This window comes from Notothenia coriiceps, unplaced genomic scaffold (genome assembly GCF_000735185.1).
Source record: "Notothenia coriiceps isolate Sejong01 unplaced genomic scaffold, NC01 NC01_scaffold00000659, whole genome shotgun sequence".
Taxonomy (NCBI): domain Eukaryota; kingdom Metazoa; phylum Chordata; class Actinopteri; order Perciformes; family Nototheniidae; genus Notothenia; species Notothenia coriiceps.
Window position 1 is genome coordinate 163,077 of NW_011333360.1, and position 22,680 is coordinate 185,756.

General features: G+C 39.4%; 2 protein-coding genes across 2 annotated transcripts; one reads left to right on the forward strand and one right to left on the reverse strand.

Annotated features, from left to right (window-relative positions):
- Positions 1–1,478: 1,478 nt before the first annotated feature.
- On the reverse strand, positions 1,479–8,571 carry chpfa (chondroitin polymerizing factor a). Its single transcript, XM_010783097.1, has 4 exons — positions 8,104–8,571; positions 6,242–6,806; positions 4,542–4,724; positions 1,479–4,421 (listed from the first exon to the last, which is right to left on the reverse strand). The coding sequence occupies exons 1-4, from the start codon at positions 8,391–8,393 to the stop codon at positions 3,159–3,161; spliced, it is 2,301 nt and encodes a 766-aa protein (XP_010781399.1). The 5' UTR covers positions 8,394–8,571; the 3' UTR covers positions 1,479–3,158.
- Positions 8,572–14,475: 5,904 nt separating this feature from the next.
- Positions 14,476–21,492, forward strand: LOC104955713 (pyridoxal kinase). Its single transcript, XM_010783104.1, has 11 exons — positions 14,476–14,757; positions 15,864–15,918; positions 17,318–17,422; positions 17,693–17,776; positions 18,193–18,227; positions 18,375–18,460; positions 18,682–18,727; positions 18,813–18,924; positions 19,340–19,476; positions 19,580–19,646; positions 20,057–21,492. Exons 1-11 carry the CDS (start codon positions 14,677–14,679, stop codon positions 20,182–20,184), a joined length of 936 nt encoding a protein of 311 aa, XP_010781406.1. The 5' UTR covers positions 14,476–14,676; the 3' UTR covers positions 20,185–21,492.
- Positions 21,493–22,680: the final 1,188 nt, after the last annotated feature.

The following is a 22,680-nucleotide window of genomic DNA, read 5'->3' on the forward strand; positions in this document are numbered from 1 at the left end:
TCAAACATCAATGGAAATAAAAATAAAAAAGGTATTTGCCTGCTTCTTTGAATGAATTACATGATTGAAGTGGGAAAACATACATTTTAAATTATCTTCATGGTCAAATGATTTTCAATGCTCAAAATACAGTACGTTTAATTTTTCACCAAATATAATAAAAGTATCATTTGCTGTGTACATAAAGCTACAATAAGCTTAAAAATAGAATCTATAAAATATTTATAAATGTACAGAGAATGCTGTGGAAGCCTCTGGTAGTGCGGAAGTATTCAGAATCTGCATAAGTCATAGAGAAATGGCAGATAAATAAGTTATGGACAAAACACTTAAGTCTTCGCTCAGCGATGGCGGCGGTGTTAACAACACGGGGTGATTAATCTGCCACGCTCGCTTGATTTTAAGCTTCTCACGTTTACAGAAGGCAGAGACGACCCAGATCACCACAATAACTTCATATTGTAATCCGAGCCCTCCGTCTTTCACAGTGGTTTTTTGGAAGATTCAGTTTCCATTTCTGCACATTATTAGTGTCATACTCTTCTGCTCTCTAAAGAAAGAGATGCGTTATAAAAATGACCTCCGCGGTCTTTGTTCACATGGCAGAAAATACAGCAAACACTGTTGAGGATCACCACTGCAGATGTAGTGTTTCCAATAAATACTTTGAATCCGATTAAAGTTAAATAAAATTGACTTGCCTTAATGTATTTCAAAGCAAATTTGATGATGGAAAGTGTCTAGTGTCAGCAAAATACATTAAAGGTCTTTTCAAAAGAAAATACAGTGTATTTACTTATCATTGAACAGAAAGCACCAGATGGTTTATGCAATGTCATGAACAGTATTGTGATAAACACACTGCTTTACTTGCAGCAAATAGGCGCTTTCACACCGCAGTACTTTTCCCACAAAGGTTCATGAGAACTTAGTTCATCAGAACTCTTTAGTCCTCATGAACTAAGTACAGATCGCGTTCACACCGGAATAAGTCCCTGGGGGTGGATTAGGCAAATGAAGCCGCTGACGTCACTTCTTCTTCTGCTTTGGGTTTACTGGCAGGCCGCAAACAACTTCACGGCGTATACTGCCGCCCAAAATCCAAGTCCCCGAAAATGGGGACTGGCTTCAGTAGAAGCTGCTGGGACTCCCAGCAGCTTCTACTGAAGCCTTCCGAGTAAATCGCCAGAACGCCGACACCTCCTCATCTCCACCGCTCCCATGTTTTATTTTGTGTTGCCATAAGTTAGTCTCTCTGCGTTTCTGCGCTGGGCTAATGCTAATAATGCTAATGCGAAGATAATAAAATGGTGGCTTCACAACACTTTTATTTGAGTTTTACGGGGCGTGGTTTGCAATCCGCCCAGCCAATCAGAAATATAGCTCTTTTCTCACTAGAGAGCCGCATGAGAGTCCCTGCTCTCTAGCAGGGACGGAAAAGGGGGTAAAAAGGTTCTCATGAACTAATTTTAGTTCCGGCTCTTTTTGGTGTGAACGCGACATTTCGGAACTATATCGGAACTAAAGTGGGAAAAGTACTGAACGCGGCTATTGTCTTTGAAATAGAAAGTCCCCCTCCATTGGACATATAGCCAGTTGTGTTATCTGTAATATTGCACATTATAATATACTAATAACTTGCTGGTGTCCAGTACCGATACATCCACAACCTCCACTCAGTAATGTAGAAAAGGCCTCCCATTGGACTGCACTGAGACTGGGAGAAAGCTGCCGTTTCTAAAACCAAGCCCAGGAAATGGAGGACAATGACATCATTCAATAATTTATAAAATACTTTAGAACATTTAGACATCTTTTTTAGAGTATAAAAAAACTATCTGCTAAACTTGTTGTGGAAAAATTGTTTTTTGATTTAAAAATATTCAGTTTTAAAGTACAGCTTTCACGAGGACTCACATGGGCCATCACTTCAGACGTTTACCTAGGTGATTTATTTCCCCCCATTATTCATGATTGCCCTTTGCCTCTTGAATGTACATTTTATTACAACATCAAAAGCTTAAATACACACTGCTGTCACCTTAAAAAAAAAAAAAAGAGTTAACTGACTCTCCATTCATTCCTCCCAGCTGTGTAACAGGCTTTATCCACAGTGGAAGATACTATCTCCTACCCACCCAACAGTCAGTGTCAAGGCACATATACAAAGATGTGCCTTTGTAAATCAGAACGTGTCAAAAGCTCAATGCTTCAATGTGAATGAGCACACAACCTGTGGTGCAATATACCGATTATCTTTTCGAACTTCACGTTAAAGCCCCATCTTACAATATCTTTGAAATTAACAATAAAAATGGACAATGAGTAGGATTTTTTAACATTCACAGTCAGCTTCTCCTCACCGTATCAATGAGGTTTACTGTGCTCGCCAGCGTGTAAAAGCAAAACCTCAGGGTCACGTTTTTGGTACAAGCATTGTCCGCATGGTGTTTCACCACACTATATTTGCATTTTTTTGGCACTGTGTCCACCATTCTTTTGGCTTTTTCTTTGATCTGTGCTTACAATCTGGCACCTGGTTGCTGCGTTTTATAAATGTTGGTGCACACAAAAGCCCCCAACGCAGCAAAATGAACAGAAAATAGAAAATACAGGCAGAGCTGCTGAAACAGACACCCATTCTATACACATACAAATACAATCCTACTCATTGTGCCTTTAAATCAAATGCCATTCTAAAATGTGAAAGTATTGCAGCTAATTCTTCTGATCCCACTGAATATCTGAACTGAACACGAGAGACGACACCATTGGGTCACCTATGTCCCCTGGACACCAAACACATAACAGCTGGATGAACCAGCACTGCGTCAAGGCTCTGCTGCTGGCAGTTTCTCCCAACAAGTGATCAAAACTTGTAAATTGCAGCTTTTTAGAATCGTCACAGTAGCAAAAGATTTGGTTCTAGCAACTCATATGCACTGTGAACATTTAGGAAAGTTTTCATTAGGAATGTACTGCATTCATTTTTCCAAGCTAGCTACAACCTCAAACTAAAGACTGCTAGAGAATGTCAGGCAGCATTAAATATGTCACCTCAGTTCTCCAGACTTTAGTTGTGCTAGCTTGCATCATCAAGGTTTTAGAGCAACAAACACAGTTTGTAACCTCAATATAATGGAAGTTTAATTCTGGTTTCAAGTGCTGTTTCCTTGTTCTTGCTCAAACAGAAGCATGGCAAGCTGGGAGCACGAACCGAGACCTTCCAGGTTGCTCTGAACACATCTGTGATAGATGTCTTCACTTAGCCGTGGGTTGCAGGCTTGGTAGCTGTACGGCTGGTGCAATGCTGGCTCCACTGCCCTGAACACGTGCAGGGCCGAATAGTTTAAGAACATGTCAAAGATGTCCAGGGTATCTAGAATCTCCTCATTCTCTTGGACGTCTGCCACCATTCGCGTTCGAGTTGCCATGTAGTCCGAGTTGTAAAAACACGCTTCTTCAAATGACCTGCGGTCAAAATGGCCTGCGTCCTTGACCAGATCAACTGTAGCCGGATGTGGCTGGTTGTGATAAGCCACGTCAGGGTTGAAGTCCTGGAAATGGACAGGGAAGAACACCTGCCAGTTGTTTATGGAGTTCATGCGGCAACGGTTCAGAAATTCTGAATTGACATTTGTTTTAATGTTAGCCAGGAAGAACAGCGAGTCAACTGGGTGCTTCTTTGAGATGATGTCCATGAATTTGATCTGGGATGGAGTTTCTGTCTTGACACTTATCCATGGGATTTTTACTGCAGGGTATTTACGTTCATAAGTGTTTATCTGACCCTTCACACTGGCGAATATATCATTCTGGTTGACTTGCTGTGCCTCTACTGGGTCATAAATAAATAAGAATGTGAGAATGGCATTTTCACTGGTCTCAAAAGCGTTTGAAGCATAGACTCCCAGGAAATGATCCACAGAGCTCCGGTCCTGCAGAGTAAGAGGTATAATGATGTGAATCCTGGTAGCTTCAGTGACGTAGGGCATGGGGATGATCTCAGTCCGACTCAAAGGTCGCACCAGATGAACTCGCTTAGTGATAGAACGGCTGTGACCTTTCTGGTTCACCACCTCCAGCTGAAGGTCCAAGGTGTACTCCATGCCCCTGACGGGGTCGAAGCGTCTATACCCGTTAATCAGATGCTGCTTCTTCAGGTGAAGGACAGGCTTATACTTCTTGTTCAGCTCTAGCAAAGCTACATCAATGACATTGGCCACATCCATGCGGTCAATGCCCTGCAGTTCACACTTTGGAGAGCCATCGATGCATGAATAAATCTCTTCCTCTGTAAAGTATTCCCACTTCAGAACTTCAAACCGAGATTTTGGTTCAAACGGTGGATTGATCCCCACAGGCCACTGGGAACTCCGGTTGCCATCAAAAGCAACCACACTCACGTTCTTTATTTCTGCCTGTGGAAACACAAGATGTGTTTAAGATCTAGCTGACCTGCCAGAGGCAAGCAAAGAAAAGCCTGGTTTTTATTTTTGACTGAACCATAGGTGATTTGTGGCACTTGAAAAGCAGCTTACCTGAAGCTTAGCAATCTCATCGTAGGTCTTCTGGAGTTCAATCTCAGTGAAGTATCGGTGCAGCCTGTACATCTGTTCAGGGTCAGCCACTGGATGGACAGTCAGAGCTTTCTTGAACTGTTCACTTTCTTCTTTACTCGGATCTGAGTTTTTTCCTAACTCATAATGGTGGTACTGAAGCCCCTGAGAAGAAACAAGAGACGTCTTTACATGAGGCATATTCAATCCTGAATGACAGAAACGTGTCTAACGTTTCTCCAAGCATAAGTTTTATGCTGTGCTGCTATTCAAACAAACATTACACGCTATCTAGGCAGCTTCTTGGGTTCATCTTCACTGCAAACAATTTGGTTTCAACCATAATTGCATAGTGAAGGCAAGACAGGGATTCATTCAGCAACAATCCAACATTCTTTTGTTATACAACAGCTTTCTATTGTCAAAGTTTTGAACATTTCAGGAATCTAAATTTGTTCTGGGATTATGGGATTCAAGAGATCCTTTATCTTAATTAAGCTCTCCAGTGTTTATGATCACAGGCAGCATCAGGTTTAACTGCAAGAGCAAATAATTTAAAAGGTTGAAACCTAATAACATAAATGACCGGAATCCCACTTAAGACACAGTCACTTAAGCTGAAAACAGAGTAGCATCCTAAGGAGCTTGAGTGATTAAAAAAGTGAATCCAATCTGATCAAGCTATTAAAAGAACAAAGAATGGAGATGCTGCTTAGCTGAGCAGTGAGGCCACTCTGTTGCAAATGTTTGCCAACAGCCTGTAGTGGTACGCTTAGTGAAGCATTATCCGTGCCTAATTGTCATCAATGTTGTCTCTTAACAGAAAATTGATGTCTGGCTCTGTGTTCAAGCTGATTTCTTCAACCGCACCAGGCCTTTTAACTTTCCCCCAGCTCCCCCTCCCTCGTTCAGGGGGAGCTGGAGCTCGTCTGGCTCCAGGCATTTTAGTTAGCCATGCAACTCACACTCAACTGTGTAACAAGATGGTATCCTGCACCGTGGCAAGGCCAAGGAGGAAGACATGGAAGCAAAAGACAGTGGAATACATCAAATTAAAAATACTGGTGTATAAATAATAAGGTTGCATTTCCTTTGATAAGATTCTGACAATATATTTGAATATGTTGTCCACAAACAAACATGGATGATGCAAACTGAATGCAACAAACAATCACCCGAGAGGGCACTGGGGCAAACAGACCTTGCTTGACCTTAATGCTAATGACATTACAGGAGCAGAGCATGTTGACCCACAGGGGATTTTCACACCATTGATCCTAAGCAAGGCTGAAATCAGCTGCGCTCTGTTGCCTGGTTAACTATTCCACCTTGGAGCTGTGGGGGGGGGGTTAGGGTAAAAGGCTAAAGGGTATTAGCAATCTACTCTGTAATATAAATACCGCCTTTGTGCTACAATGGTAATTACACTTTTATATACCTTTCTTTCAGGTTTAAGTGTTGTCCTTGAGGCAAAGCTTGATTCCGGCAATGATAGTTTTGTTATTCTGTCGAGAAGGAGCCCTAAAGGATCTAAAAAAGGCGTGGTATTATTTTACTCTGTTGCTCTTCATTAATTTTGACTCTGAACTGCCTCATTCTGTTCCCTTTTAACAGCAACCATTAAAAAAATGTATGGATAAAAAAAAAGTGTTATTGATAGAAAATAGAAAATACACTCCTACCTGAAATTCATTGACGCAGTTGGTTTGTGTGTAATCAATGATGCATCTCCCGAGCCACTCGTCAGGCCTTGCACTCAGGATGTCGTTCCTGCAGTTTTCCAGGTAGGGCTGGAGTCGGAGGAGCAAGGTACGTGACAGGATGTACCCGTACCCTCCGTAGCAGTACTTCCCTTCCATTTCTCCTCCTATGAACTCCTCAGGTTTGCCCATGTAGAGCTCTCGATCCATGCTAAGGTGATCCACCAGGGTTTTGATCCTGTCAGCTTCCGTGTAGGCGTCATCCTGGACGAAGTAGAACCAGTCGAATTCATTGATGTAATGGTCTAAGATGTGTTTGATGTTCTGATACATGTTCCATATCAGCCTCTCGTCTCCGTGAGAGACCACGAACATGCCATGAGGGACTTTGCGGTTGCGCATGCCTGTGAAGAAGATCACAGAGTCCAGGTGATGGCTGATGGTGCGATTGACAGCTACACCCAGAGTGTTTAGAGTGTTCTTGGATGTCAGGACCCCGACAAACAGACGCTCTCGCGTCCCCAACTCTGTGCTTATGTATTTAGCCCTGAAAAACACAGCAAACAGTTAATGAATAAATGTTGAATCAAAAACTAGACAACACATTTTCACCAACGGTGAATACAAAATAAATTGCCTGTCACACAAAAGTAATACTAATGATTATTTCGACACCAACATATTTCATCAAATCTGTGGGTTTGATGATGCCATGGCAATTTTGGGATTAATTACACACTACCAAGGAAAAACACAAACTCTCTGGAAAAGTAAACGTGCAAGGACTCGAATTTTGATTGATCTTTGCAAACATGGCACACCCTACCCATGCCTCTATTATACTGTGCATTGGATCTATTACGCCTCTTAATAAGAACCACACAAAGGCAATTTGTAGAATATTTGATTAGCAGACGAATCAGCAACTATTCTCCAAAGAAAGAAAAAATCAAACATGTTATGCCACTAACATCTCGTATGTAAAAATGTGATACCTTTCTTAAACATGTATAAAGGTTAATGAAATAGGTTTGAGATTTTAGAGATTTTAAATGTTGGTCAGACAAAATAAGATATTTAGTCTCTGGATTTTTGTTTTGATATTCAATGATCAATTTGTCATAAATCAAACAGTATTTTTTGATAATTAAAAAAATGATCTCTAGCTGCATACCTACCATTCTATTCCAAACCAATAAATGGCACTGGTTGCCTGTGAAACCTGTATGCTGAACAGGTTTAAGTTCTAACCTCCGAACACCCCAGGGAAAAGTCTCTTTCTCAGAATGTAATGCAATGCTACCACTTTGGGTGTGAGGGCTAACATTAAAACAAGGTCGCTATCCTGGAAAACCTGCCTGTTTACCAAGAATATGTGAGAAGAAATCATTCAGCATGGAGTCATGGAACTGTAGTTAATATTAGCTCTGGGGGAAAAAGTAAGCAACCATAGACTGTAAATATAAAAGGTAAAGACCAGCAGAAGAAGTTGTGGCTTACAGTTGGTCAGACTTTCTGTGGCAATTTCAGCAAGACCAGTGATCAGTGTGAGGAAAGAATACTGAAGAATTTAACTAAGTTATACCTGCAATTTGATTTTGTATTGTAAGTGTAATGCAACATGTTGTTGGTTTAAAATATGATACCAACATGATATTGAGTGGCACTTGTACATCTAGCAGCAGGTGAACACCATTATTATCATTCATGCATTACTAAAGATGAGCTATGGCCTCTGGTAGTGATAATAATGTGGCCTTTATTCAAACCAAGTATAAGCCATACACTCTGAGACTAGTTACAGACTGTTGACCAGCTTCAGTGAACTGCCATAAAAAGCTTACCTGAAAACTTTCTTTGGGGCGCTCTGCTGGACTTGTTTATATGGCACTATTCGCGGTTCAAAATCCTTGTCGGACTCCACATCGTTGCCAGTGGAAATAGAGTTGGGCTTTCGGGCTCCTTTGAGCAGTCCATCCTGACCCACAGTCACACCCTCACCCTCCTTACCGTCTAGGTAACACGCTTCGTCTGTCCAGTTTACACTTAATAAACTCAACGTAAACCCTAAAGAAATACCGACTACCACCGGGCCGACCGACCGCAGCACAGAAACAAACGCCGAGAATCTCATCTTGTGTGTCGGCTGCTGTGTTTGACAGCCCCGCGTCGCTTCAAAAAGCGTCCGAGCAGTCCTCTGGTCCGGGACGGGTCAACTGTACATCAAGTCAGAGTCTAAGCAGCTGTATCGATATTCAACTTGAGAAAAAGATGTAACTTCTTCCTTAAATTTTACGCTGGATTCTTACGTGTCAGTGTAGCGCCTACCTGGCTCCTCCCCGGCCAGACGTTAGCATCAGAGGCGGGACTAGTTCCCCTCTGTGTGGATGCGTTCAGGCTGCGCTCGGCGGAGGGATATTTAAGAAGGCTGAAGGCAGGGAAATGCCAACTGGAACAACCATAGCCCCTAAGTGTGTTGACCTCCCTATGCTGGCATATTACATGAGTAATAAAAAGTGATGTATTTATCAATTGTGGGTATATATTTTTTTACTGGACCTGAAATTACAAACATTGGCATTAACAAAAAGCTCATTACAAAACCATACAATATATCAAACCATGAGATATGTCAGCAACACAAGTTCATTCACATGCATTTGTAAAGGTATTTGTACTCTAATAAGGATTCACATTGAATTACCTCAAATAGTTCCACTCCAATACAATTGAGAGGGAAACTATTGCTATTGCTTTTACTATATTGCTATTACCATTACTATTATTATTTGACAGCTCTATATAAGCTCCACACATTTCAGCATCATAAACATATTTATTTTATTCAGTCAGTGTTGTTTTCAATCAATTAAAATCAACATATAGTGTAATATTGTATAAAACTGTAACAATAATACTCAGAGGGAGGATTTAACTATTGTATACACTTTTTACACACAATACTCATATTCAAAAGTTTTTAATGCAGGGTAATGCTCCTTGTAATGGAGTATTTTTGGGTGTAGTTGAAAAGGATGTGAACACTTTCTCCTCGACCATTGGCCTGACATGCACCTTCATGCCTTTATGGATGAACAACTTCATTAGCAGACTGATACCAACCAGGTGCACCACTGAACACACAGATATTTCCTCCCTCTGGCTATCAATCTTTCCTCAGTGCTCACTAGACACTTACAAGGGTTATTACCATGTGCTCAACAACTTCAAAGTTCGCCCCATGTTGTTAACTACAACTGCTTTTATCACTTTCCTTGTGATGCGTCCTTACATGTTCTATAGAGTATAAATCATCTAAAAGAGAGCAAAAACAATCAATCAAATGTCTGCGTACCTGATTTGTTGTTACAATTTAACTTAACCTTTAGTTCATGTCAATAAAAATGCATTTTGTCTGATTTAAGATTTGTAATTGAAGAGCTGTAATGTATTCTGCTTTTCCAGGTAACTTGTTTTATCTGGTCCTTCCACCAGAGTCCTTAATGATTGTAAACAGTATGGTCTTGTAAAAATGTTTATTATTACATATCGTCACCTTCTTAAACTAATGGCCTAAGTCATATTTTGGAGAAAATGTTTTTTTTGCCTAAATCATCTCTTCTTGATGCTGGCCACCTCTGGTAAAATTGCCTACATCCTTATTGAAAGGTTAGTGCTGTCCCTACCCTGATAGTATAATGGCCTATGTCAAGAGTGTGACTTAGGCCATATATTTAAAAAAGATAATGGCTTAAGTCACATTGTCTTGTGACTTAGGCCATTTTACAAGCTTTACAAAATGGCTGCTTCAAGAAAAAGAAAAACTAACAGATAAATTAAGTTATTTTCATGGTTCAGGGCTTATCCCCTGTTGGTAAGTGATGTTATACTATATTATACTATAGGCTAGGCTATAAATGTTGTGTAGTTATTTAGTCTTTTACTTTCACAATGTATGGTTACTGTAGCTACCGAAGCTACTGTAGGTACTATAGTTACTGCAGCTAATGTGTTCTACTGTCAACCCAGTCAATCTATGAGGTGTCACACATTTCCCCTTTTCTGGACAACACAATTTCTTAAACTAATATTACCTGTTCAGAAACACGAGTTTCCACTATTATACGTGTTGCATAGTCACGATTTTAAGGCAAAGTACATGTATTTCAAATGGTAATATGTTTCGTGCCTGCAGCACGTACGTATTTTCATCATCGTATCGGTGGAAGACCGGAAGATAGTGGTCATAAAAACATGTTTTTAACTGAATATTTCAAGCCACTAATATTCATTTATATTTAAATCGCTATAATATACGGGACAGTTTTGTTCCAATTACTCTGAGGAAAATGAATGGGGCTCAGAACTCACACACTGGAAATCTGTATTTTTTAATCGTCTACCTTCCTAATTTTGTTAGTTCTTGAGATCAACTTGACATCAGACACCCGATCCAGGAATCATCCAAATGAAAATGAGAACCTGTTTGTAAAAGAGATGGAGCAGCATGACAGGCCCAAGACCTGTATCAGATGAAGACATAACTTAAGACACTAATCATTGAAGACAAGTGTAGCTGAAGATGCCAATTACAACATGTCCATCCATCTTAACAAGACACAGATGTATGATAGAATATCATGACTTGATGTTATCAAGACCATTGCAAACCGTACAGCCATACTCTGATGCCTTCTCTGTAAAAGTAGAGTAGAGAAGACAGTCACTGGCACATCATCTCAGAACATCTATGATCAGCAAATCATGTCTATGAAAACGAGACCGGTTAAAAGAGAAACAACATAAATACCTCAGCGACCAGAAAGCATGGAAGCAAAATTAATCCAGAAAGACACCTCACAAAGAAATGGCATAGAAGGCCAAAGGTGGCAAGAAATAGCTGCAAAGGCATGAGCCTTCCCTGACAATACGAAGTTCTGTCAACGAGTCACGACTCGAGACTGTCAATCCATTACAGATGGAGTAGCAGGCAGTGAATAATTTCAGAAAGTGTTTGGGTCAATGGACAACTGGTAAGAACATTATGTGTCACCACTTTGTCACAAAGGTTGCCTGAAAGAAAGAAATTGGTGAGGGATCCAGGCGCAGTTCATCAATTATCCTACCAACTGAAACTTCAGGATGGAACGAATCTTAAAGTGTGCGAAGCTTTTTTCTTCTACACTTGGTACCTGAAAGAACCATTACCTCTGGCTGAACAAAGACACCATCGACCATGACGAACAAGTGGCAGACTACATCTCCACCTAAGAGTGGCAAAAAATGCAAAGCTGGAAATCTGCTGTCCACAGATTTCCTTCAAGACTGGTTGAAGGATCTGCCCACTGTTGATTCGCACTACTGCAGAAGCACAGCGACCTACAAAGACAATAAGTTTCCTTCAACCAAGGCACAACCATCTCCACAACTACATCGGGAATATCAACAGGCAGCTGCAACTGCTGGAAGTTGATGCTCTGCCAATCAGGGAGAGGAAGTTTCAGGACCTTCAGTCCATGAAACACGTCAATGCCCGTCGAGTGCCTGTCCTATGCTGCCCCTGAACGCCTCGTTGGAGATTTTTCTTTTTTCCATTTTTTTCTTCCCTGAGTATAGTGATGTAATCTTACCCAGGTCCAAATGGACCAATCCGTGGAGCTCTCACACACACACACACACACACACACACACACACACACGCACGCACGGCACGCACGCACACTCACTCACTCACTCACTCAAGCCTTATCTTTTCTCAGCCGCAATACTCCGCGGAGTTTTCGCCAGCACACTCAGCCGCAGCTGTGTGGATCTCTCCACCTCACAGTTCGCCACAACACTCACGTGTGTGGGTGCTCAGGCCTGAGTTCGGCTGAGTTTCGCCGTGTCTCGCTGTCTTGCCAGACCCACAACGCAGCAACCAGGAAACGACACCAGTAATCCAGCTCACACTGTCGGCTCCTCGAGTCTCAAAGGGCAGAGCAGCGAGCCCTGCAACGTCTCGCCAACACGGCACCCAGACCCCACGCAGCATTGTAACACATAATCACACATCAGAGCACAGTGGGCTCATAGGGGGGGGGCAGGAGCTCCAACAAGGCGTGTAGGACAGAGAGTGAATACACATACTATACAGAGATGCTGTGTGAGAAAACCAATGTGAGTTTGGAACATTGAACAATGTAAATCTACTCTAGTAGACCTCAACAATGGAAGTATGATCAGTAGAAATGGCCATGACATGGGACCTTTAAATGGAAAAGGGTTAGCTGCAATTCAAAACACAGCAAAGAAGAGCTGGAGGGAGTAGTGAGGAGAGGCACATGCCTCCTCAGCGTTTGATTTACTTGCCTTTTGTTTTATTTAGCTAAGAGTGATTTAAGTTGTACCTTTTGAGTTTGCTATATTGAATTAAATGACCAACCCAAACTGCCCTCTGAGTCTCTGTATGCTCTTCTAGCATTTTAAACTGTTAGTGGCTGACCCAGCCCCATGGTCTGTCACAGTAATGCAGAAAAGAGAAGTGCACTGTTTTGCCTAACTCACTTACTCCAGAAGTAATAAGGCCTAAATCAGGTTTAAAATTGCCTAAGTCACAACAATATGTTCGTAAATTGGCCTAAATCATCTAATCCTCTTATTTTACACAATTGACAGACAGTGTTATTTGTATGTCAATAGTCATATATTGTCATAACCTTTTTGTGTGAAATAAAAAAAAAAAAAAAACTTTCAAATATGACTTAGGCCATTAGTTTAAGAAGGTGACGATATTTAACAACCCAATACAATATATTATTTCTTCATTGATTTACCTTACTATACCCAATTCATGCCATTGTACTTTGTATTTTTTCAGTTTAAAATGAGTACAATGGTACTCTTCACAACTTCAGTCGAGCTTCTCCAGACCTTCCTTATCAATGATCCACAAGAAAAGTATTCTCTGTGCAATTGCTACATGTGTATGTCAGCGATGATTAGCTCAGTGTTCAGATCATCCACCTGGCTCCCCTCTCCTCTATCTGGCCTCTGTGCTTCTCCAGTCAGGGCCTCTGTGCTTTGTGGTCTGCTCAGTTGATCCTTTAACGGCATCTTTTTTTATTTTATTATCTGAAACTCTGCCTCCACCCCGTCACCCTGAACCCCAATCAGCCAGAACAGCAGGTTTTTAAAAACGGTCATAATCTAAATACCTCTCTGTGATATGTTATTAAAATATAAATATAAAAAGTATCCTATCTTGTAATATTGAGATTGTGCTTTTGATCCACAACTTAATTCTCAGCTCTCTTGTGCCCTCTAGTGGTAACCAACATACTTACCTATATTTACTTGATTTTGGATCATAAACGGTTGTTCAAATGGATTAAGATAAGGGGTCAGGCATGAGAGAATAAACTATCCCTCAGTGTATCTTACATTTGGCTCCACACATGAATGAATAATTAATTGTTCTTCTTCTTCCAAAGTCGTGGCCACAAACACAATAGGCACTATATATTCTACTGCTGTGTATTTTTATTGATGCAGATTGAAACATATCTATTTTTTTTTCAATTTTTGAAAACATTTTTATATCCAACTTTTTGGTGGAATTTTTTCAGTAAATAAATGTCTTTGTATTCTGAAAATGCTATACATGAATTAACAGAGGGGGAATTTCATTATAACCATCACACAATCACACAAATAAATTAATCAATCATTAGTTTTTGTATTGTAAGCTCTCATACACGCATGCTGAGATGATTCAAAGCTCTTATAAGACATTATTTAATTTACCATAACACATACAAATTATTAAATATAGCTCACAACATTTTTAAATACTAAATACTATTCTAATGTTTATCTAAACCTAATATGAGGCTTTAACTTAAGTTGAATTGTTATGTACTTATACTTTAAATTAAATGAGTATCTATGTTTAATGTTATTTTATACTTTAACTTAGGCTAAATGTACTATGAATGCAAATTGTGCTTTTTACTTCACTACATACTTTTAATATTAAGTATTTTCACACTGCATTATTTCAACTGTTATTTGAGTACAATACCTAAATACCTCTTTCACCACTTCACTGAATATTGTTTAAATATAAAATTGCAAAGCTATCGTGTATCGTCAATTTACTGAAGCTGAAGTTACCGTGATTTTGGTAGGAGGCTAGTGTCTCCCACATTCGTCAGGAGCCATTGAATGCAACCGTTTAGGTGTCTTTGTAGCTGCCTGAAGAAAAACTAAATGTCACTGGCAGCACCGTCGCTTCTGTCCTTCAATGCTGGAGTTATTGCTCACATGCTTAGTGTCCGCGTTTTAGAACCTGTGCACATTTTTAATGCAGCTTTAGGATTCATCACGTCTCTTGTCTCTGTACGTTTTTTTTAAACGCAGCCTGTGTTATTGCGGTAATGGAGTGTCGTGTGCTGTCCATTCAGAGTCATGTTGTCAGGGGATACGTTGGGAACAAGTCGGCAACATTCCCGTTGCAGGTAAGAACCGGATCTATCATCCTGTATCATACGTCTCAGCCTGGCAACAAAACAGAGAAAACTGCCCTAAACATGGAAATTAAATTATATAGGAAGTGCATTTCTTATAGAGCGTGACTTCCTGCTTTGGGGTTAACAGTCTTGCGTTCATTAAAAACATTATCCGAAACATTTCCTGCCCTTTCAAACTACATAGGCTAGGCCTATTTAAAATGTTTAGAGTTTACACTCCTAGACTTAAAGAAACATTCCTGTTTAGTAAAATACTGAATGTCTATTAATTGAATTATAAAAAACCTGACGTTCTGTGACTATATCCTGTGTAATATCAATTCTTAAATTATAGTAAATAGCATTGTTGCCAGTTATCTGCTCCTTACAAACATAGTGTGTAGCTACACGTAACAAACAGTACAGCCGTATATAAGCTATGGCTACAAACCATAGACTTTGTAAAGTGATAACTTTTCAAGATAAGGAGGCGTGTGGTGCAGTGGGTTGAGCGTTGGTGTTCGGATCAGGGGCTCACAGGTTCAAGCCCCACTGCAGTAAGCATGTCGTTGTGTCCACGGGCAAGACACTTCACCCCAAATTGCTCCTTTGGGGATTGCCCACAGTATTGATTATAAGTCGCTTTGGATAAAAGCGTCAAACAAGTTACATGTAATGTAATAACGTTGAAGCTTGTCAAGAGATGTTTTTTGTGTATTTATTTTTAATGTCCCAGATGACAGTGTGGAGTTTTTAAATGTTTAAAATGATGGTAGTAATATGTGTTACCTCATCGTACCAATAAATTGTATTTATACTCAACTTTCAGAAATAACTTTACATTGTAATTGGACATTTTGAAAAGCACATTGAAGTCCTGCATTTCAATATGATTTCCCACCCTCGAGAAGAATGTCTGAGACTCACAACACTTACACAATGAATAACCGTTGTAAGCCATGTTAATTATCAAGTGTCCTCAAACATGCCAAGACAATGATCACAACAAAAACATTGGGATGCCAAAGAAATTCAGCATGGTGTTCCCACAGCACAGTGACATTCAGACGTCATTGTTGTCTGTTTTAACAGCTGTTTTATTTCTCTTTTCTCAGGTGCTGGGCTTTGAAGTGGACTCTATCAACTCTGTGCAGTTCTCCAATCACACAGGTTGGCTTTTAGATTTCCTAGTGTGGGAAAATAACTGATGCTGTTTCACTCAGTATGTGGATTCAGCTTTTATCTTTTAATTGAAATAGCAATAATAATCAATTATCTTTGAGATTTTGTAATGTTATTACTGATGAAGAACTAGAAAGGGGATGCTTTAATTGTTGAGTCAAAAACGATTAGGTTGTGATGCATGTGGTGTCATACTGTGTCTGACAGGACCTTCGTACAGACTTTGACCACAATTGTATTGAATTTTCATCTTGTCCTCTACCAGCACTCAAACAAAGACACGCAAAAGGAGTTAATCACTGTTCAAAGCTCATGTACTTTGCCTGTTTGTGTAACGTTGGATAAGCTTCGTATGCATTCTTTAGTCCCACTCAGTGAAACATTATCTGTTTGGCTTTAGAGGAGGGGTCTCTGTCCATCTGTTTTAAGTAAATATGTATGTTCTTTTCCATCCTTTCCGTTAATGATTATTGTTTTTTACTTTAGATCTTTATCTCTGGTTGGTTGTATTTTCGGAAGTTAAAATATAATAACCAACAGCGCTATCGTTATTCCACATACAACTAGCGCAAAATATAATAAAAACGTAATGTCTTATAACTTGCTGTCAGAAACACCTGTAGAGAGGATAGGTTTATAATCTTGGCTTCAGGTGCCAAAGCATGTGAAGAATGTGCCTTCACCACAGGGGCAGGAGACATTTCCACCACGTTACATCAATAAAAACCTCTGCTTTTAGTGAAAGTAGACTGTTTAGTTTTGAGTACATTAACACAAATTATATTTCAAGTATACAACACTAGTATATGTAGACAACTTTAATATTCAGAAACGTTAACTCTTATCACTCAACACTTTGCCATCAAAGCACATGCCTCGACTTTACCTCCAGCTTTCTGTTAAGCCCTCACCGGAGGGGGGGCTCTCTCTCGCTGGCTGAGGGTCAGGTTTGGCCTCTGTGTAACAGTATAAAGAATAAACCAAAGTGTGTTTGTGTGTGCGTTCATTCTTTATCCAATCATTTGCAGTCTGCACAACTTTCGAGGGTTTATTCTAGGTCAGTGTTGAAAGAGGGACAAAGAAAGGGGGAAAGTGGCAGCCAGGATACAGGCATCCCATTCAGTCCGTGTGGAGGCCACGGTTTGGCCCTGGACACCACAGAGGAGAGGAACCTTAGAAGAGGGATTGGGGGGGGGTTGGAAGACGAAAGCAAGGATGGGGAACACCGTTTGATGGCACAGCAGGGCTAATACAAAATCTTTTTTTTATTTAGTGCGTGCCATAGTTCCCCACGGATCCTCACAAAGTCTTAAAAGTATTTTCCAAATGTCAATGCCTTTCAAATGTCACGTCATTTTAAACCTCCATTCTCCTTCTTGAATCCTAGGCTACGCCCATTGGAAAGGTCAAGTTCTGACAGCGGATGAGCTAAATGTGCTGTATGAGGGCATTAAGCTCAACAAGGTGAACCGCTATGACTACATCCTTACAGGTGAGGCTATGCTTTGGAAGCATGGCAACATGGTGCTTTAGCAACGACATGTTATGACAGCTTTGGTTTGCCCTTTATTAGAAGAGGTATGTTTTCCCCTAAGTTCTTGATATGTAAACAACATGTTCCCGACTGACTCAATACATCTGACCATTAGTTTGCTATTGATAAATTGGTTAGCATGAAAAATATTCAGTGTACTTAACAGTAGCAGCAAAGTATCACAGTCTAACAGTGGGTCATTGTCTTCATCACACGTTCATCTCCAAGGTTACAGCAGAGACACGTCCTTCCTGATGACGGTTGTTGACATCATTCAGGAGCTGAAGAAGGCCAATCCCAGCCTGGTATATGGTGAGTAAACATTGTTACTTTGTTTACATTTCAAATTGAAATAAGGAATATTGCTTTGCTGACTCGATCATTGAATGGACAGAAACAATTGTATTCATAGATCAATCGTCACAATTAAGCCTGCTATTTTAGCTTCTCTTTTGCTGCTTTCCTTTGTGTTGAATAATGAATTAATAATTGATAACATGACTTTCGGTTTGAACTTTTCACTCATTTCTGACGTTCTACTGACTAAACTTTTGATTTATTCATCAATAAAATAATTTTAAATTAGGCTTAATTCATTAGGAAAATTAGCGTCAGTTCTTGACATACAGCCTTTTTGTTCAAGTGTAAAGAAATTAAAGCCCTAGCAGAGTGTAACCGTTGTCCTCAACGCAGGCACAAAGTTTAACCTAAATTTGTATTTTTCACAGTTTGTGATCCTGTTATGGGAGACCAGGGGGCTATGGTAAGCATCTTACCATCATTTCCCGTTTTCTTTGTCCAAACTATCCAGTTGATGAGAGTTTCTTTACTCTGCACTCTTTTATTTTTATTTTCACCGTAAGTTTGTCCATATTCGTAATTGTTTTATTGTTTTTGATGTCTGTATCAGTACGTTCCAGAGTACCTGCTGCCTGTCTACAGGGACAATGTGGTGCCTTTGGCTGACATCCTCACCCCCAACCAGTTTGAAGCAGAGTGAGTGCACTTCCAGTCATCATAAACTAAATGTATAGTACGCAAACCCACATACTAGAAATTAATAGAAAAACCTCCATCCACGAGCCGTATACATGAATTAGGAAATAATACTAATAGCCTTATTAGCTGGCTTATAGGGAGAAACATTAAATTAGTCATTGATCATTATCTGATGCAGGTAAATACTCATCTAAAACAGCTGCCAATATTTTACACAGGCTATTAACCGGGAGAAAAATCACCACAGAAGAAGATGCTGTTGAGGTTAGCATCATTATATTTCTCACTATTTAGTTAAGTTTTTTAAATCAATAATGGTTGAGGAAATGGGACCCCTCCTATTCTCCAGGTGATGGATTTGCTTCATAAAATGGGACCAGAGACTGTCGTCCTCACCAGCACAGACCTGCCCTCCAGACATGGGGACCAGTTCCTGGTGGCCCTCGGGAGCCAAAAAATAGGTAAAATGACTTACCAAATGAGTTTTAGTGATTCTTGGTTCATATATATTGTGTTGGTACGTTATGTTAGACCTTAGTCTTTCTTTTAGCTAAAAATTTATTCTTTTAAATAGTGGGATGGTGGTTTACTTCAACTTCTTGTGGCTGATATAACCATTACAACAACAGTTGAAAGGAAAGACTAAATTTGTAAAATGATCCAAGGTAAAAAAACTATTTTTCTTTGGTATTGAAATTGTTTTCCACCTATATAAATGTTATGTTGTATATGTTTAAAAAATCTTGCTATTCAGGGCTTCCATAGTGTCCCCCCCCCCCCCTGCTGTTTGATATCAATATCCTGCGTGTCTCCAATTTCCCCCAGGGAACAAATAAAGTATTTCTGTTTCTAACTTCTAATTCTGGATCACTTTAGTGAAACCAGATGGGGCCGTCACCAGTCAGATAATCTGCATGGACATTCCCAAAGTGGATGCTGTATTTGTGGGGACAGGAGACCTGTTTGCTGCCTTGTTGCTGGCCTGGACTCACCACCACCCCAAAGACCTGAAGGTCAGTGGCACATTAAACTTTTCAATCTATCTAGGCTAATTATGTTGCTAGATTCCTTAATAAACTGACACAAATGTGATTGTCTTCCTTCTGTTATTCACAGGCTGCCTGTGAAAAGACTGTTTCGGTCATGCACCATGTCATAAAGAGGACCATAACCTATGCTAACGGTAGGATTTATGTGTGTTTTGATTTTCTTTTTTCTTTATGTTTAGTCATATACTGAACCTAAAGGACACTTATTTGCTCCCTTCTGCTGTTAGGACTATATTTGCACAATCAATAGTAACATTTCAACCAGTAGTGTGCACTATGTAGACGCCACCAGCATTTTCTCAAAAAAAATGTGTTGACACAGTTTATGAAATTACTTTACATTGTTTGCCATCTCAAAGATTTGCTTTTGATATTGTTGGGTTTCGAGTTAAAGTAAATATCATGGCATACAAAGTTGTCATAACTGTTGCTCTTAACTGTATGTAAAGCATTCACTGAGACAAGACTCTGACTACGAAATTGAAAAGTAAGCCAGTCAATAAAAACCTTGTGCTTTCTTTTCATCTGCTGTTCTCTATTCCAGAGATGGCTGGCCCTGGGAAAAGGCCTAGTCCGGCACAACTGGAGCTGAGGATGGTTCAGAGCAAAGCCGACATTGAGAATCCTGCCATTGTTGTGGAAGCTAAGGTTTTACAAAAGTATTCACACTGAATACCGTAACGTTGTCGTAAAAAAATCAAATTTAGCTGGTTAACAACCGGCTTCAAATCTGGGCCGTCCTCCAGACACATGTAGGAATTTCACATCAAAAACTGGTTCGTGTCTCTGCCTTACAGAATCTCTAAGGGAGTACAATATGTTTTCATGAGTGGGTTCAGCAGGATATGTTGTATGTACATTCTGCTCACAAACACAGTAGAATCACTGCCATATACATCCGTCCTATGGCCTGTGTCGACATCATCTGCCATTCAAAACAAATGACGACATTAGCCAATGATGTTTAGGTTTAAAGATAGTGTTAGTGTACTTGAATCATCACCAAAATTGTGAAAATGATCTATTCTTTTAAATTCTTTATCTATAAAATAACTCCTCTGAATTAAGCTGTAAAGATGCTTGACTATGCCTTTTACTTGTATGGGTCAAAAGTGAGGACTAGTCACTTGTACTTAAAGTGTGTTGCTCACAAGGCATTATAAGCAGATCCATAAACTATTTATGATATATTTAAAACACTACTGTTTAAGCCAGAAACAGCACATGATGCAAAAGTAAACAGCTTCCGGTGAAAAATAATAATTTCTTAATGATGTCGGATTCACAGAGAATTTAAGTGCATAGGGAGTTTTCTGAATGTTTATAATAAAACATGTGAATCAATGCATGCAGTGTGCTTATAATGCCTTTGTGTGTTTTATTATGCACTTAAACTAAGTGTTATCCACTTATACATGCAGATCTAATGCATTATAAGTGTTGAAATGTTAATTGTGAGTCCAACAACATTTCAAATCATCTTATGCAATCAATGTGTGGTCTATACAGTTTATTTACCAATTAGTTTTATTTCAAATGTAGTTTAATGATAATCATGAAAATAGTTGATGTCTAAAATAGTTATTTTACTGAATATTCTGAAAATGTTTTTCACCTCCTTTTTTAATTATGCATTGATGTCTTGAACTAGCAGATGTAATACATGTTAGATCCATGTCTTAAGCATCTCAAATTGAGGTATTTGCACAGATAATCTTTAATATATTTACTAATGATCATCGTATTCATTTTTGACTGTTGTCATATCTCACTTAAAGAGTCGGTATGAAAGACCATGCTGTAAAAATTGCCTTAACGGGGTTTAGAATAACAACATTGGTTGTGAATGTTTTTGTGTACCAATGTAATAGTGGATCCTCACACATAATATTAGAAAGTCAAGTGCCAAGCATTGAGCTGCTGCTCTGAAAGACGGCAATACAAGAAGAGAAATAATAAATGATTCATATTTTACTGAAACTGTGTTTTGATTTTATTTCTATTGGCTTATCTTTTATAAATAGGTTGCAAGCTGAGTCTTAATTATGTGATGTTAATTGTTTTTACTGAAACTTTTTCTTTTAGATCTATCAATGTAACTCTGGGCAAAAGAGCAAAAATAAAGCCAAAGTGTTCACTTGAGGTTGGTCCATTTACTGTCAAGTAAAAAAGGAGTGATAACAAGATTGGATAAAATTGAAAAACACATTTGCCTGGCACACAAAATAAACTAGACATGCTATTTGTAAAATGCTTTAGACCGCAGAAGTACAAAATTGTACTTCAGAACAAAACGAAAAAGGTTGATTCAAAAAGGCATTCTAAATAAAGCTTATTTGATTGCATTTCATATTCATGTATTAAAAATCTCACTAGATGCTTTTAATATGGAAGAAATAAGGAAATGAAGCAAAAATGTATAAGGAAGGCAAACAAGTCAGCTTCCAAGTGCTTGCTATACTACAGTGTGATTAAACCCAGGTGACGGCTCCATTTTGCCAGCACTAATCCACAGTATGAATAGCAAGGGATTAACCCAAATAACCAGACAGGCCAATATGTCTGCCTGATGGCAAACTGGAAGCAGTAAGCAAGAATAACCTGGCTGAGAAACTTGTGAAAGAGCAGGGATGATTTGTTATAGTGACTGGTTCACATTACATTAGAATCCAGCAAGATAGAATGCCATATGTTACCAACAGACATGTCAGATTTGTCACACTAAAGGCCTCCGGCTTATGTGTGCAAGTTTCTGATCCCTCAGCTTGTCCCACTTACAACTCGTGCTGCAGCTATGCAAACACACCAGCAGAGGGCTAAAGAGGTCTAAAGTTGACCCACCATGCACTCACACACAGGGAGGGAAATTACTTTAATTACATGTCACTGGCTGTGAAAGGTTATGAGCCAAAGGTCAGCAAAAAGGGAATACCTTGTGCACCATTACACATGCATCGACATGACTTTTTTATTAATGAAGAAAAACCCAATAAAGGCCCAATACATTTCCTTTTTTGTTTCCCATAACAACAAACTCTGCCACAGGTTATGGGTGACTGACATTAGGCTTAATCCAATATACAGTGTTTGGGAGTCATTTAAGAATATTAACTACAACTTGCAGTAGCTTGCTGGTAGTTCAACAACATTAATATTTGCATAGGTATT